Source organism: Lissotriton vulgaris, chromosome 1_1 (assembly GCF_964263255.1).
Source record: "Lissotriton vulgaris chromosome 1_1, aLisVul1.2, whole genome shotgun sequence".
Classification (NCBI taxonomy): domain Eukaryota; kingdom Metazoa; phylum Chordata; class Amphibia; order Caudata; family Salamandridae; genus Lissotriton; species Lissotriton vulgaris.
This window is the reverse complement of record NC_141685.1, coordinates 1,882,360,822-1,882,377,880: the sequence shown is the minus strand read 5'-3', so window position 1 is coordinate 1,882,377,880 and position 17,059 is coordinate 1,882,360,822. Positions and strand designations below refer to the sequence as shown.

The 17,059-nt window shown below is 47.4% G+C and overlaps 1 protein-coding gene across 1 annotated transcript in view; it reads left to right on the top strand.

Annotated features, from left to right (window-relative positions):
* Positions 1–17,059, top strand: part of ANKRD26 (ankyrin repeat domain 26) — a 969,942-nt gene that overhangs the window by 683,678 nt on the left and 269,205 nt on the right. The window contains exon 32 of the mRNA XM_086919420.1: positions 13,755–13,832. Within this exon, the coding sequence (XP_086775546.1) occupies positions 13,755–13,832 (78 nt within the window). The remainder of the gene's footprint in view (positions 1–13,754; positions 13,833–17,059) is intronic.

The following is a 17,059-nucleotide window of genomic DNA, read 5'->3' as shown; positions in this document are numbered from 1 at the left end:
GATAAACCACTCCAATCTACTGCATGCCACTCCGCGGTAAGCTCTTCCGCTCCAAGACACTCTACAAAATGCCACTCCAATCTACTCGACAACATACCACTCTGCACCATTCCACTCTACAACACTGTACTCCACTCTAGGCCCCTTCTCCCTATGCCACTCTCCAACTTACCACTGTACTCTACTTTGACATGCCACTTCCTTCACGCAACTGTAGGAAATGCCACTCCAATCCAGTGTCCTCTCTGACACACAACTCCACTCTACGACACTCCAATCCACACCCCTCCACTCTGAGACTCTCTGGGAGACACCACTGTATGACACGCCAGTCCACTCTTCAACACTCTACTCCACCACATGCCACTCTACTACACTGTAAGACACTTTGACATACAACTTGTAGGAAAGTAGGAACTGCTTTTATGGTAACTCCCACTTTTTGCCCGGTGTGATGCGGTTTCTGACTAGTCTGGCTAGAATCCTGCTAACCAGGAACCCAGCCTCTGTGCTTTCTCCACTAAATTAGACATGGTGATTACTTGGGTACTCTACAGATTGCCTACTGGTGTACCCTTTTAAGTCCCTAGTATCTGATACCCAGGTAGCCAGGGCTAGGTACACCAGGCGTCCCCATGGGCTAAAGCATGTATTATGCCACCCATGAGAGACCACTCAAATTGGGACCACAGGCCTGCCATTGCAGCCTGTGCAAACTGGAGCTAGAACCACTTATGAAAGATGTAAGTTTGCCTATATCTGGGGTAACTACACTTAAAACCTATAACTCGCCCCTTAGGCAGGCCTTCCGATCCTGAAGGCAGGGTGCTCGGTTCTAAGTCTGAGGGGGCCCCTCACGAGCGTGACACCCCTACAACCTTCGGATTCCATTCTCCCAGAGCATCAGCCGTTACGACATATAGAGTGGCCATGCGTCATTACGCAATGACCATATCTAAACTGGCTGTAATGAATCCTGTCATGTGTGGCATCAAACATGTTGGAATCATACGGTGTCTAAGGTATGATTCCATGCACTATAAAGCTCCTCCAGGAAGCCCTCAGTGCTCCCGGTAATAGTCTTCGAGAACCGGACAGCAAGCCAGGACTGCTGCCGACCAGAGACATGTTTCTGCCCTCCTGCTGCAGAGCCAAGTTCGAGCAGGTTGAAAGCAGAAGAATAGGTATCCAGTTACTGGAAGGTATGACTACCTCCCAGACAGGGTTTAGTGTATTGGGTCAGGATGGGGGCCCTTGCCAGTGCCACAAGTGTGCTTGAAGGGCAGTTTTGGTGCCCTCCTTGCATACTCCAGTTTAAATCATATCGTTCTGCAAGTCTACTGCACCAGCAGGGTCTGTGCTCCTTACAGGTACCTTATAGGGCCTGTGGGCATCCAAGACACCCGAAGGAATCTCCCTTGGAGTGAAGGAGTTACTCCTCTGCATCTGCGGGCACTGTAACATAACTGACCGGTGTGCTGCTCCTGGGCTCCTACAGACTCCGAAAGGTTCAGTAACACATGTGGCGGTTTTACAACTCCCTCAAGGCCTGCTCTGTTTTCAGACCGAGTCTGTGCCAGTATCCCTCGTCAGCACCACTGGAAATGAGCCCCTCTGCACTGCATCAGCTGGCTGTTGCTAAGGCTGGGCGACTCTTGTCTCTAGAGATCTTCAGGTCCTTTAAAGGGACTTTTTTTATTTCAGTGGCTCTCGTGCTTGCTCGGGGCCTATGCTGACTCACCTCGTTGTGGTGAGTCAATTGGACCTTGCTGGTCCTAACACTGCACCTTCTTGGACTTCTATGCCTTTTGCCGTTGCCACGGTGTGTTGGTGCCTCTGCCGGACACTGACCTCCTGACTCTTGACATCCGATGTGGGACTGCTCGTGTACGGCTCCTGGTCTTCCACAGCATCGCCTGGTCCGCACAGCTTCATCTTCAAGGGCACTGTCAACCATCCTGCATCTATCAACATTGGTGGTCATCCGTCTCTAGTGCCTCCTGGTCACTCTTGAGTGGCTTAGACTCTGTCCTCTCTGATTGCAGGTTCTTTTCCTCCTGAATCCACTTTTGGGTTCAACCGGACTCCTTAGTCTACTCCTCCAGATGCATCTTTCCTGAAGTTATTGTTATTGTTATCTGGGTTTTATATCGCGCCAAATCACCATCACCATCAGGTCTTAAGGCGCTTCTGACAGATACAGCAACAAGAAAGGTAAGTAAACAGAGATACAGATTATCGGCCTAACTCACAGAGATCCAAAGGCATCTCTGAATAAAAGTGTCTTCAAAGATTTCCTAAAAAGGAGGAGGTTAGTTTCCTTACGAAGGGCCTCAGGTAGCTTATTCCACATTTGTGGGGCTTGGATTGAAAAGGATCTCCCGCCTTTGGTTGCCATTTTAAAGCGCGGACATGACAGCAATTGGGAGTTGGAAGATCTTAAAGCTCGCTTGGGATTATAAACTTCAAGCCTCTCTTTTATATAGGCAGGTGCCTGCCCATAAATTGCCTTATGGGCAATGCACAGGCTTTTAAATTCCACCCTTTCCTTTATGGGGAGCCAATGTAGTCTGTGCAATAATGGGGAAGCATGGGTCTGTCTGGATGATCTGAAGATTAACCGTGCTGCATCATTCAAGGTGACCTGCAGGCGGTTGATTAGATTTTTTGGCAGACCTAGATATAATGCATTCCCGTAGTCGATCCTGGAGACTATTGTTGCCGAAACAATGGTTTGGAGCATATTTATAGAAAGTAAGGGGACTAACTTTCGCAACTGCCTAATCAAGTTAGTGCAAGTTCCAACAAAGGCGGATACTTGGCTGGTCATTGAGAGCTCCTGGTCGATCTTAATACCAAGGCTCTTTACGCTGGGGCATGGCTTTGGGGTCGGTTCAAGTTCTTGGGGCCAGAACAAATCATTCCAAGGTGAGGTGGCAGTTGAAACTACCAGGACCTCCGTTTTATCTGGATGCATTTTTAGCAGATTCGTCGTCATCCAGCTCACCGTGAACCGTAGTATATTCTGGGCCATGGACTGAGCCGATGTTGTATTGTCGATACTCAGCAACAGCTGAGTATCATCGGCATAGTTGAAGACTTTACAGCCCATGTTCACCATGGAGTCTATCAGTGGCTGCAGATAAAGATTGAACAGGAGTGGCGAGAGTGCGGACCCTTGCGGGACTCCACACTCCAGAACACCCACCTCAGAGACAAGATATGCTAGTTGGATCCTCTGAGTCCTCCCTAGCAAGAAAGATTTTAACCATTGGAGGGCCTGGTCTTTTATCCCAGACACAGCCAGTCTGTCCAGGAGCAAGGCATGGCTGACAGTATCAAACGCCGCTGAAAGATCTAAAAGTATCAGGGCGCTTGGTTTTTTACTGTCAGCCATGCATCTAAGCTCATCCAGCACCGAGAGCATTACTAACTCGGTGCTATGATGGGCACGAAACCCCGCTTGCCGCTCCTGGAGTAGATGATATGACTCCAGGAAGGGTGACAGTGATTTTAATACATGCTGTTCTAAAATCTTGGACAGGAAAGGCAGCTGGGATATTGGCCTGTAGTTTTTCAAGCAGGTCGGATCAGCCCCTGGTTTTTTTTATCAAGGGTTTGACACGTGCCTCTTTAAAACTAGCTGGTAATAGGCCTGTGTCTAGTGAGTTGTTTAAAAGGCCTAGGATCTGGTCCTCCAAAACGGGGAGCGCCAACCGAAAGATTCCAGGGGGGCAAGGGTCTGCGGGGGAGCCTGACTTGGTTGAAATGGCGAGCTATCTGAGAGTTGTAGAATCTATACTAGGGAATCTAGAGATAGTAGAGGTCGGAGGAATTTGGGGGGCCAGTGAAATAGTAGGCATATTAGGGATATCCTTCTTAATATCTAACAGAATGGTTGCCACTTTCTCAAGGAAGTAGCCTTGGAAGGTGTTACAATCTATCACTGTATCTGCCCTTTCATCCTTCTTACTTAATTCTTTTAAAATGTTGAAAGTTTCTTTCTAGACATTTACTGCATTTTTTATGTTGGTTTCATAATAGTCCTTTTTAGTTGATACAATAAGTTTTTTGTACACCTTCAGAGATGTTTTATAACGTTTGCGGTCTGTATCGTCTTTAGACTTCCTCCAGCATCTCTCAAGGTGGCGAAGCTTTCTTTTTTGATCGCTCAAACTCTGGGTAAACCAAGGGGCCCCTTTTTCCGCGCCCTTTATTTTCTGTGTCTTTTCCGGGGCTATCTGGTCGATAGACTGTCTAAGACTCGCCACTCTGGTGTTGTAATTTTGGTCTAAATCTGGATTGTCATGTGGGCTCGTTGACTGTTGTACATATTTGGAAAGGGCGTCGGTTAGGGTTGCCGAGTCAACTTTTTTCCACTGACGCACTTGTTTTGGTTTTTAACGGGAGTTTGACCTGAGGACTATCCTGTGGGACATCACACAAGAGTAGATGGTGGTCAGACCAGATACATGGTACAATACTCGTGAGGGCCACCTCGGGAATAGAAGTCCAGATTAGATCGAGAGTGTGGCCCTTTATGTGAGTTGGGGCTTCTACTAATTGTTCAAAGCCTAATGCGGTCATGGAGGTCTGTAACTGACGGGTTGGCAGATCTTTGTCTGCCCTGTCCCAATGAACGTTAAAATCACCTGTCACCAAAATGTTCTTGTATCATGTACATATATCCGATACAATGGGGGAGAAAAGGTCATTGAATACTGAAGTACATCGTGGTGGACAGTAGACAGTAAGAACGATAAAACAGGAATTATTCAAGCTGATTTTTACTCCAAGTAGAAGTCCTCCATTGTGGTCAACATCGCTTTCCGATGTCAACTGACACCTATGCTTCCGGCTCCCCTGCTGTAGGTATCTTGGTTCCTGGGGTATCCATGGGTGGGGTGACTCCAACCTTCCATCTTCCACAGGGTTTCTTCAGGGTCTACTGGGAAGGGTCCTTCTTTGAAATTGCAAGCGCAACTTACCCTTTGACTTGAATCCAGTGCGCAGTCGTGTTTCAACTCTGCACACAACCTCCGTGGGGTTCCTAGGTACTCACCTTCTCACCTTGGGTCCCCGGCTCTTCTACTTCTTCTGGGTTTGCTCTTGTTTTGAGTCGTGGTTCACATTCCACTATTTTAGAATATGGTTTAGTCTCCCCCTGGCGACCCCAGTTTATTGGTGCTACTTACCTGTTTTATTTGCAAAGTATCATGTGCATTGCGTTATATCTCCTGGTAGAAGATATTGTTATGTGTTAGTGAGTGTCTTATAAGAACTACCTATTTTTATAAATACACTGTGTGGTTCCTTTTCACTTAACCTATACCAATAAGATTAAGGTCTGGGAAAACAAGCTGCTTTACACTACTTCTGGACTAAGCCTGAAGGCTGCTCTCCACAGCTACCACTTAGAGAGTATTCTAAGGTTGTCCAAGACTACTAAAACCACCCCAAGGGTTGTCTGGATTCGTTCAAAGTGCTACACTTCTATAAGTACGCACCATATACCCAGCTTCTTACACAACTCCACTCTGACAAGACATTCCACTGTACGACACTCCAGTCAACTGAACAACATACTATGCCACAACACTGTACAAGGCGATAATCTGACACTCCACTCTATTCCACTCCACTGTACTCCACTCTTCGTGCCTCTATGCCCCTCCACTCTGTGCAACTGTACTTCACTCTATGCAACTCCCTTTATTCCACTCCATGCCACTGTAATGCACTAGACTCTTGCTGCACCCTACTCCATTGCTCCACTCTATGCCACTCCACTCTACGGAACTCTACTGATGCCATTCGACTGCTTGACACTCTGTGGCACTCCACTCTACAACACTTTACTCCATTATATACCTTTACACTTTGCTACACTCTACTCCGCCGAACACCTCTGTACAGCACTCTCCTCCACTCTACTCTGGGCTTCTCCATTTGACGACCCTTCACTCTATGCCCCTCTACTTTACGCCACTCCACTCCACTCAACTCTACGCCACTCCACTCCACGCCACCACTCTACTCCAATCCACTCTTCGCCCCTCCAATGTACGTACGTCCACTCTACGTCTCTCCACTCTACGATGCTCTACAACAAGCCACTCTGACATGCCGCTCCACTGTAATCTACAAAACTGCACTCCACTATTTGACACTTTGCTGTTTACCCTCCTTGCCACAACACTCTATTCCATGCCACTATTGCACTACACTATATGCCACTGTACGTCACTCTACACCCGTCCACTCTACAACACTATACTTAACTCTTCTCCCCTCTATGCCACTCCACTCTACTTCACGCCACTCCTGTCTATGCCACTCCTCTCTACGCCATTCCACTCCTCCCTATGCCACTCCTCCCTATGCCACTCCTCTCTATGCCACTCCTCTCTATGCCACTCCTCTCAATGCCACTCCACAACACTCCTCACCACTCTACGTCCCTCCACTCTACGTCCCTCCACTCTGTCCCTCCACTCTACGTCCCTCCACTCCAAGACACTCTACAACAAGCAAATTTATGAAATGCCACTCCACTCCATTCTACTGTATGACACTGCACTCTACTCTTTGCCACTGTGCTGTTTGCCTTCCTTGCCACAACACTCTATTCCCTGACACTCTATGCCACTACACTATATGCCACTCTACAACACACTTCTCCTCTCTATGCCACTCCATTCTACAACACTCTACTTTGTGCCACTCTACGGCACTCTACTCCACTCTGTGCCATTCTACGACACTCTGCTCCAATCTTCGCCGATGGAGGTATGCGCCACTATGCTGTTCATTTTCTTATCACAGAATTTCTGATCAGTACCTACTCGGAGGCTGAATTTGCTACTTATGGGACCTTACTTTTCTGATATCGCGACTTGCTTGTACTTACTCTGCCAAGTTTTCCATCGATCACCACCATTGACTGAGGCAGATGTCCTGTCTGAAATGCTTGCATTACAAGGTCAAGTTTTTTGATTGGACAGGATATTAAGTTTATCGTGGTGATATCCTGCTATAGATATTTACGCTATCGATCCTAATTTGGGATTTCTGCAAATTAGCCATATATAGTTATTGGTGAGTGACTGTATTGGACCTGATGCATGTGATACATGTTATCTATCTTGGAAGCATTTTTTGTTGATTCAATGCCAGTTGCCCTTAATGCATTCATTTGAAAATATTCGGAAGAACAGGAATTCCTATTTTAATTATTACAGAATTGCATCATCTTATTAGGGTAACGCTTACTTTTTGAATGTAACATTTACTTGTCACGCTCGAACGGATACGAGACATATCATCGTTCTTGTTATTGAACCTCTATATATACTAATAGCCCTGACGAAGTTCCCGTGGCACTGGGGAACGAAACGCGTTGGCTGTGTGCCGTTGTTGTTTTCCAAAGAATAAAATAAAAAGAACCTTCGAAGACTCACTTGTCCTGACTTCTATATAGGGCACCTTCCTTTGGCCTTTTACACTATACTTAACTCTTCTCCCCTCTATGCCACTCCACTCTACATCACGCCACTCTTCTCTATGCCACTCCTCTCCATGCCACTCCTCTCCATGCCACTCCTCTCTGCGCCACTCCTCTCTACGCCATTCCACTCCACGCCACTCCTCTCTACGCCACTCCTCTCTACGCCACTCCCCACGACACTCCTCACCACTCTACGTCCCTCCACTCTACGTCCCTCCACTCTACGTCCCTCCACTCTACGTCCCTCCACTCTACGTCCCTCCACTCTACGTCCCTCCACTCTACGTCCCTCCACTCTACGTCCCTCCACTCTACGTCCCTCCACTCTACGTCCCTCCACTCTACGCCCCTCCACTCTATGCCCCTCCACTCCAAGACACTCTACAACAAGCCAATCTATGACATGCCACTCCACTCTACTATATGACACTGCACTCTACTCTTTGCCACTCTGCTGTTTGCCTTACTTGCCACAACACTCTATTCCCTGAGACTCTATGCCACTACACTATAAGCCACTCTACAACACTCTTCTCCTCTCTATGCCACTCTATTCTACAACACTCTACTTTGTGCCACTCTGCGGCACTCTGCTCTACTCTGTGCCATTCTACGACACTCTGCTCCAATCTATGCTACTCTATTACACACTGTAGGCAAAATCTGCCCGAAAGTAGTTTTGCACTACAAGACCTACAGGGTCCAGCAAGGTACTAATGTTATATGTTATGTTATATATGGATTTGTATCGCGCACTGCTACTTAAGAGTGTCCTGGCGCTTTGGAGAAAACCCGGCAAGGCATTCCACATAGTGGATGCTCTCACCGCCAGGGACTGACCTCCCAGGCGGGCTCTTCTAAACCTAGGAGTTACCAGCCGCCTTTGCGCAGCAGAGCGCAGATGACGGGTCGGGAGGTAAAAAGCAAACCTAGCACTCAGGTAGGAGGGGGAGGGGCCAAGGAGAGCTTTATGTGCCAGGACCAGGGCTTTAAAGCGTATTCGCTGAACAACCGGGAGCCAGTGAAGATCACTCAGTTGCTTGCGGACCCTTACAGGTAGATTCATCAAAGACCCGTTTTGCGAGTCTTTAATAGCGATTCATAAGGAATCACTATTACAGACTCTCAAAACGGGATTCATGTAGGAATCGCAAAATAAATTGCGATTCCTACACATTCCTTATTTGTGATAAGCGATTAGCTAATCGCAAATAAGATAGCGATTTCAAGGGTGCCAGGGGTGTTTAAAGGACACCCGGTAGCACCCCTGAAATGCAAATTTACACAGGTGTTGCGCACACACATGTCCAAAGGACATGTGTGTGTGTAACATGCAACAGTGAAAAATGCACTAAAGTGCTTTTTTCTATTTTTTCGCAATTTACCACGAAGTCAGACTTCGTGGTAAATAGCGACCAAATATTGCGAATTCGCAATTTCAAATTGGTTAATGAATTGCATTCAAGGAATCTCTAATAGAGATTCCTTAAATCCAATTCCTCGCAAATATGCGATTTCGCAAATAGCGATTTTTGCATTTGGGATGATGAATCCCAAATGCAATAATCGCACTCGCAAAGGGCCAGATTCTCAGAATCTGGCCCTTTGCAAGCGCAATTTGCCTTCATGAATCGGGCTCAATGTCTCCTCGAGATGTCAAAGAGGAGCCTTACCACCGCGTTCTGCACAACCTGTAATTTCCCCAAGAGAAATCCAGGAGAGCCGATGTAAAGGGCATTAGCGTTGTCCAGGCACGAGCGTTTGAGCGCCCTGGCTACAGCCTCCTTTGCGACACGAGGAAGGAGGGGGAAGAACTTCCTGAGGGCTTTCAGGGTACCAAAGCAGGCTCCTGAGAGTCTCATGATCTGTTCGCGGAAGCTCAGATCGGCTCCGAACCAGATCCCCAGGTTCTTGGCTACCCCACACTCCCCCTTGAGACAGGGAAATCCCTTGGGCCAAAGGGATTCCCTGAATGCCATCGGAAATTGACCATGAAGGAGCACTTCTGATTTGTCCTCGTTGCATTTCAGGCTAGCCTGGGCCAGCCAGGCAAAAACCGAGGATAGACAACGGTGGACCTCAGCCGTCTGGAGGTCGTCACCCTTCCAGGTGAAAAGAAGTTGGGTGTCATCGGCGTAAGCCATAATTTTGGCCCCCATTCTCTCCGCCATAAATAAGGGGGGGCAGATAAATGTTGAATAGCAAGGAACTCGGTGTTGACCCTTGTGGGACCCCTGTGGCCACTTTACTGTCAGTTGAGTGAAAGGGGGGCATCCATACTTGTTGAGACCGATCTTCCAAGAATGCCTTAACCCAGGCAAGGGCTCTGCCCGTAATACCAATATCTGACAGCCTGGCGAGAAGCTGGAGGTGGGGTACCGTGTCAAATGCGGCAGAGATATCCAACAGAATCAATGCTGCTCTGCCGCCCCCGTCCAAACACTCTCTAACGGCTTCCATAACCTCCACCAACGCTGTCTCGGTGCTGAAGGATGTTCAGAAGCCCGATTGAACAGGGTGCAATTCACCCGAAGATTTCACAAATTTTTCCAACTGTCTGAACACCACCTTTTCACACACCTTGGCCAGGGCTGGAAGAAGAGAAATGGGGCAGTAGTTGGATAATAGGAGCGGATCCGCCATAGGTTTTTTAATAAGGGGCAGAAGTTTGGCGTGTTTCCATTGAGGGGGCACCATGCCTGTTTGAAATGACTCATTAATCAAGGCCCCCACCACAGGTGCAATTATTTCTGCCACCCTGCTCGGGACCCTCGCAGGGCAATGGTCCGCTGGTGACCCCAATTTTAGGGATTTAAAAATGGACAGAACGTCCTTATCTTCGGCCCGGTCAAAATGCGCGAAGAGCTGACTCTGCATGTTATTCTGTGGTGACAACAAAGTAGGGGGGTGTTGAGCCAGGGTAGGAAGCCGTAGGCTTGCCTGAATTGTTTAAATGTTATCAATAAAGTAGGTAGACAACTCCTCGCACCACTCAGCAGAGATGGGGGCAGAAGATGATTCAGCCACAGGTGACATAAAGCTGCGAACAACCGCAAAGATCTCTTTACTGTTATTGTTGGCTCTGAAAATTCTCTCTGCAAAAAAATTACTTTTGGCTACCTTAATGGCAGCATAGTATTCTCTTTGTGCGGTGCGAAGAGCAGCCGTAGCTCGGGGGCAGTATTCCCGGCGCCATGCCCGTTGCAATTTTTTGCATCCTAGCTTCGATGTTTTTAAGTGGTCGGTGAACCATGGTCTCGAAGGAGGGTCCCGAATGCGACCACTTGCAGAAGGTTGCGGGAGAGAATTGACGGCCCTGCTGATCCATTCCGAGAATCTCTCTACTGCATTCTCTAAATTGGAGGCCTTGATAGGGGATGATAAAGCCAAGGCTGTGGCCAGGGCTTGGATGTTAATCTTTTTTGGAGGAGGGATGGGGGTTTTCCCGCCTGGCAGGGAGGGACTGCTAATATCCCACGAAAAACTGACCAGGTCGTGATCCGACCACGTCACTGGCCGCGGATCCCCCAAATCAAGACTAAAATGAGAGCAGACTAAGATGTGGCCACAGGTGTGGGTGGGGTGGCGCACATGCTGTGTGAGGTGGGTTAGTTCACATAGGTCAGACATATCCCTTGTCCCCGGAGCCAGGGGGTTCTCAAAATGAATGTTAAAGTCTCCTAGCAGCAAGAACCTTGAGAACCTAATCGCCCCTCGGGTGATGACTTCCTCTAGGGATTTAATAAAGGTGCCTGACGGGCCAGGGGGGCGGTAGATCAAAACTCCACCCAAAGTGAAATGCGGGGATAGGGCTAGAGAGAACTCCAGCGCTTCCCCTTCAAGAATTTTTCCTGTACCTTCCTTTAACAATGTTCACCCTTACCTGAAAATCACAGAAATGCCGCCTCCTCGGCCTGACTTGCGGTCCAGTCTGGTGATCTTATACCCCCGTGGAGTTGCAAGTTCAATCGCTGGTGCACAAAAGTCATGTAACCATGTTTCCGTAATAAAGAGGAGAGCTAGCTCCTCGTCCTCAACCAGCTCATGTACATCTTCTGTGTGTTTAACCAGCGAGCGTGCATTGATAAGAGCTGCGCGAATATTAGCCTTGTGTTCAGTGCGAGCGGGAGAGGGCGAGGCAGAAGGTGATGTCTCGAAGTGAAAGTGGCAAAAGAAGCAGGTCCGTGACATAGAATGCAATACATCCCAGTGCCTATTGGTGGTACAACGACTCACGGCTGTAGCCTATTATGTTGACCCCAGCCCCTGACTCATTAGATCCAGCGTTTCTGGCTCTGTGCGCTGTAGGTGCACAGACGGGCTTACCTTAGGCGCACCTTCGGCGTGCCACCGTCGCGTCCGCTGCGCGCACGGGGACACATATGCTTTATATGGTGTTCTCCCCCGATAAGCTAGACGGCTAACTCCGGCCCAACCTAGCTTCGGGACACAACCAAAAAAGCCACAGAGAGGTAGAAAGTGCTCTGGCAGTGAGTGATGTGCTCAAAAACAATATTAAAATTGGTAAGTGACAAGTTTTTAAAAATACATCGGACCAGCATCTAAATCATGCTAGCGCTGTCAGCGTAATGTAAAACAAGCACACAAATGGTTATTTGGGAGCCTCGGAGATAAAGCTGCCCCCGCTGTCACCGAAATCCCAATGGACTACAGGAGCTGCCAGCACCTGAATCATCCACTAATCAAACATGCATGTGTAGATTTACAGTCCCTAACATCCTACATAGACTCCTTATGACTCGTTAAAGAATTGTCATATTTCTCTGGCTTGGCTTAGAATCAGATTTCAAAGCTTTGTCCTCCCCCATACTGAATCAAGTTCATTACTCAGGAGCACCTGCCTTTGAACACTTGTTCGGGGCTTCTGCGGAAATGTGCCATTTCTAGAAGGGTAGTGGACGCGTGCGCTGGTGCCGTTGCACCCCCTGAGGAACAGTTGTGGCAATAGACCCGCTGAAAATGCTCCTGGTAGTGAGGGTTGGCCAGCAGGAGAATACCTCTACAACACGCCACTCCAATCTACGCCAGATATGTTCAAATTGAGTCTAGAGGGCTTGAGAGTCTGGTCCTCAAGGCGTCCAAGCAGAGAACAAAGCGTGTAGGGCTTCACGGTGGTTTGTGAACATTTCCCTGGAGAGGGCTAACCGGTAGGTGCAACAACGTTAATTATTGTTAGATGGGGCAGAGGCATGTGTGCGGGCCTCTCCCCAAGCTAACTTTTGGCCCCAGGGAGCCCATCTCTCTCGGGCTACTACAATAAAGAATGTCCCTGCAGTTCCCATACTCCCGGGACAGCAGAACACTGCCAAGGCATTGACAAACAGTGCTTTATTGACAATGGTAATGGCTGATAATGCAAGGTTTTAGAATATAATGAATGGTATTGACTGTTTGTGCTACCCCTGCTGACTTCATAGGTCGCTCATATGTATTGTATATTGGTACTGTTTCTACTGACTTTATGTTGGTTACATTGTTGTATTATACTATGTGACTGCCTTTTACTTATGTGGTGAGACCCCGACAAAGCTAGTAGGCCTGCCCTATTTATAATACTCTGATGTTGCATCTAATATAGGTCAGGATATTGTGTTTTTAAGATTCAGAACTCGCTAGGGGTGTAACATGTTATAGAGTGTCAAATTGTAATTTAGTGCACAGTAGTGCACAATATTTAGTGAGTAGAAGTATGATTTCTTTTCAAAAGTAGAAAGCACTGACTGGACACTGATTTAATTAGTGTTGTTGCGTACCAGTGAGCTGGGGTAACTAGCCAACACCACTTTCCCTGAGTAGGCCTTTGACTGCTCTGCTTTGCTACACGGGAGTGTCATTTGCCGACATGGGATAATTGGTTCCTAGTCAAGAGACAATTGCGGACTTAGTACATCTGAAGGACCCACAAATTCATTGGCTCCGTATTTTAATCTCTTCTCTGTCATCCCGATTTCAGCTGATCAACAAGTGGAACATTTGAGAGATTAATAAGGTGTGGTTAGAGTAGTGTGGTTCAATGGTGTTCAGAGGTGTATGTTGACGATCAGTCGGAAACCGTGTATTATGTATTTTTCTTTTGTGATTACTAGAAATAATGTAAAAATCACATGTATTGTAATTTCTAAATATTCTATGAGAAAAATAGGGCACATGATTGATTGTCACTGTAATGATTGTTATTGTTTTACAAGTGTTTTATTATGTTATATCTTTTTTTTTATGTTTATAGATTCGTACCCGTCTTGAAGATCTGATTACAAACCTACAATCAACAAAGATCGGTTTAGAAGAGCAGCTCAACCATCAGGTAGGAATCAGAATCTTCATTGTGATGTGCCATAGTATTGTTCATTTTCATTTTGTAACCATGACATTTACTAGTGACAACCTTTATACAAAAGACAGTTTATACTGCAGAGCCTGATATAATTGCAATAACATATTGCCATAAATACACAATGTTTTTGTAAACATTTTCTTTAATTGTTTTTCAGACCAGATAACTAATAAGTGGTAGAAATTGTTAAATTTTAAAAGGCAGCTATAGCAGGGACCTCAGTTCTCAAAGTAGAAAGTAGCAGGGGTTCTTCTAGCATAACATCCCCTATATGTAGTTTAGCAAATGTTGAGACTGTTGTTTTTTAAAATGGTCTTCCTGATTGCAATTACCTCGGCAAGGAGGGTAAGTGAGCTTCAAGCTCTTAGTTCAAAGCCCCCATTCTTGACCATTCATGCTGAACGAATGGTACTAAGGACCAGGGCTGCTCTTCTGCCTAAGGCGGTAACTAACTAAGCGCTTAGAGACCCCGGGGTTATATAGCGCTATATAAATCGAAATAAATAAATAAATAAATAAATAAACTCCCTTCCATCTAGGGCAGTCTGTTACCCTTCCTACCTTCTAACCTCCCCCTCACCCTTCCAAGGAGGAGGAGAGACTTCATCGCTTGGCCCCGAAGAGGGCGTTGAGCCTCTACCTGGACAGAACCAGAGAGTTCAGAGTGGATGACCAGCTCTTTGTGGGTTTTGTTGGAACCAGAAGAGGCAAGGCGGTGCACAAGCGCACGTTTTCAAGATGGATTGTCTTCTGTATCAAGATATACTACTCTCTGGCGGGTAAGTAACCTCTTGAAGGTTTAAGAGCTCAGTCTACTAGAGCAAGGTCTGCTACATCTGCTTTGTCTAGGGGTGTGCCTGTAGAGGACATTTGTAGAGCAGTAACTTGGGCCTCCCTCCACACTTTTGCGAAGCATTATTGCTTAGATTCCGAAGTGAGGAGGGACGGCCACTCTTCGCGTTATGTCCTCCAGGATTTTCTGGTCTAAGATAGTGGACACCCTCCTCCAGGAGTGGGGACTGCTCTGGGACTCTATTCACAAAGTGAGGAATCCACTGGCAGATGTATCCATCAGAAGAACAAGTTACTTACCTTCGGTAATGCTTTTTCTGGTGGATACAGTATCTGCCTGTGGATTCCTCACTGGCCCACCCACCTCCCCGTTGTCCACTCTTCTATACCAGTATTAGTGTCATTGTTTTTATGTAAATATTTTATTGTCAAAGGAAATGCGTTATTATAATTGCTTTCCTGCATTGACTACACACTGTGTGTTATTTTGATTATTTGGTACTGTGTACATTGTGTGTATATCTACTGTTGTTGGTCCGTCCGTATGCTTCGAAGGCACGGAAAAAAGGGCGGAACTGATGTCATCATCCCGACGGAGTCCTATTATGGAGTCAGTGACGTCAGCGGAGCCGTGCGCGCGAAGCCGTACATTCTGTGACGCCGTCCACGTCGGCGTGAAGAGCTACAAAAGAATTTCCGAATGTTGCTGACGCAGGGGGATATTCACAAGGTGAGGAATCCACAGGCAGATACTGTATCCACCAGAAAAAGCGTTACCGAAGGTAAGTAACTTGTTCTTTAGGCTCACAAGTCTCTGTGCGAAGAGTAGACACTTGCACCTCGCACAAAATCGGTTGAAGTGCGCAGTTCCTTCACGGAGCGTGCGCATAACTGGCTCTGCTGATCGCGAGCTCGCAAACACTAGACCGCTGACCTTGACGTCAGAGGTGGCGTTCGCTCCGCTTCTCTTGGGCAAGAATGCTTGATATGTTTTACACAACGGCGAAGGAATAGGATTGAAACCTGATGTCGCCGGACCTTCCTTGTGGGTCTTCTCTGTAACTTCAATTGCCGATTCCTTGGCTTTCTTATTCCTGGTTTCAGTTCTATGGCCACAGAAATCCTGACAGGCGCGTGCGCTTGTTCTTTTCATCAGCAGATGCAAGTGAACTCTGTTTGGTAGGCTGGACCCCCCTGTGCAGCGCCGCTGACGGTCTGGGGCTGTAGGCTCGCCTGCGTGCCTCGGGCACTGAATTCACAGCAAGGGTTTGCAAAGAATTTCGCAGAGTCCGAGTGCTCAAGGACAGCCCTCGAGTGCACTTTGCTCTTTTTGATAAGTGGCTGATGCACTGCCCATGACCTTGCACCCACACCACACCCTGTGGCGTACTTGGGCCGCTCTGTTCCGCAACCTTCCCTGGGAAACAGCTCGGAGCCTCCGTGTTCTTTTCACACACCAATCTGTGCTCCAAAAACACAGTGATTGTTCTGATCAGTGTCCCCGCGTGCCCCCGGGAAGGCTTACAAAGTAGCAGATTATTTGTGAATATCAGCCGTCCGGGGGAATTCGGCACTTTGACTGTAAATGTGAAATCGGCCTCTTCCCGGATCTTCAAACAGTGAGCTGTTGACAAGTCAGGTAAATTAAACAGCAGACTCGCGGCTCTAACAAGCAAGCTGTCAGCCCAAGACTGATGCGCGTAATCAGCGTGGCGTGCGGGGCTCCCATGATCCGGAGCGCGCTGGTTCTGGCGAGGCTGCACCTTGCAGGTGGAGTGGACCTAAGTGGGTCTGTGGGCAGGGGAGGCCGACTTCACCAAGCTGCAATGGAGCTTAATTCTATGAGTCTAAAAAGGACGGAACGCATATTGGATTTTGAACTGTTTTCATCCTAACAGAGGGAAGAGAACAAATTAGTTCTAGTGCTCCAGAAATACGTTTTTACTGTATCAGGACTGAGATGTTAGTCCCTTTTCTGTAAAACCCATTTTATGACCATCCATTTTCTGGCCAATGTAAATGAAGTAGGTTTTTTTCTTCATTGGTTTGGTGACGTGCCTGCAGGCAAATAAGACAATGTTTATGATGATGACCCTGCCGGGTCTGGTGGCTCAGTGGACTAATACGTCCACTGCAGGGGCCTGTGTTCATCCTCATGGTCACAGGTCCACGCAGCCTTTCATCGATCTGAGGTCGATAAAATGAGTATCATTGAGTTGAGTAACAATAAACATCTGTAATTCAGCAGTTATTCAGAGCACAAATACACTTTACGTTAGAGGCCCACAGGCAAAAAGCCTCACCCACCCAATGAGAATGCTTTAACTTGACACTGTGCAGAAATACTTCCACAGGGCTCATTTTGAAGAGTCCACAGAGCCAGCGACAGGCCTGGTGTGTGCACT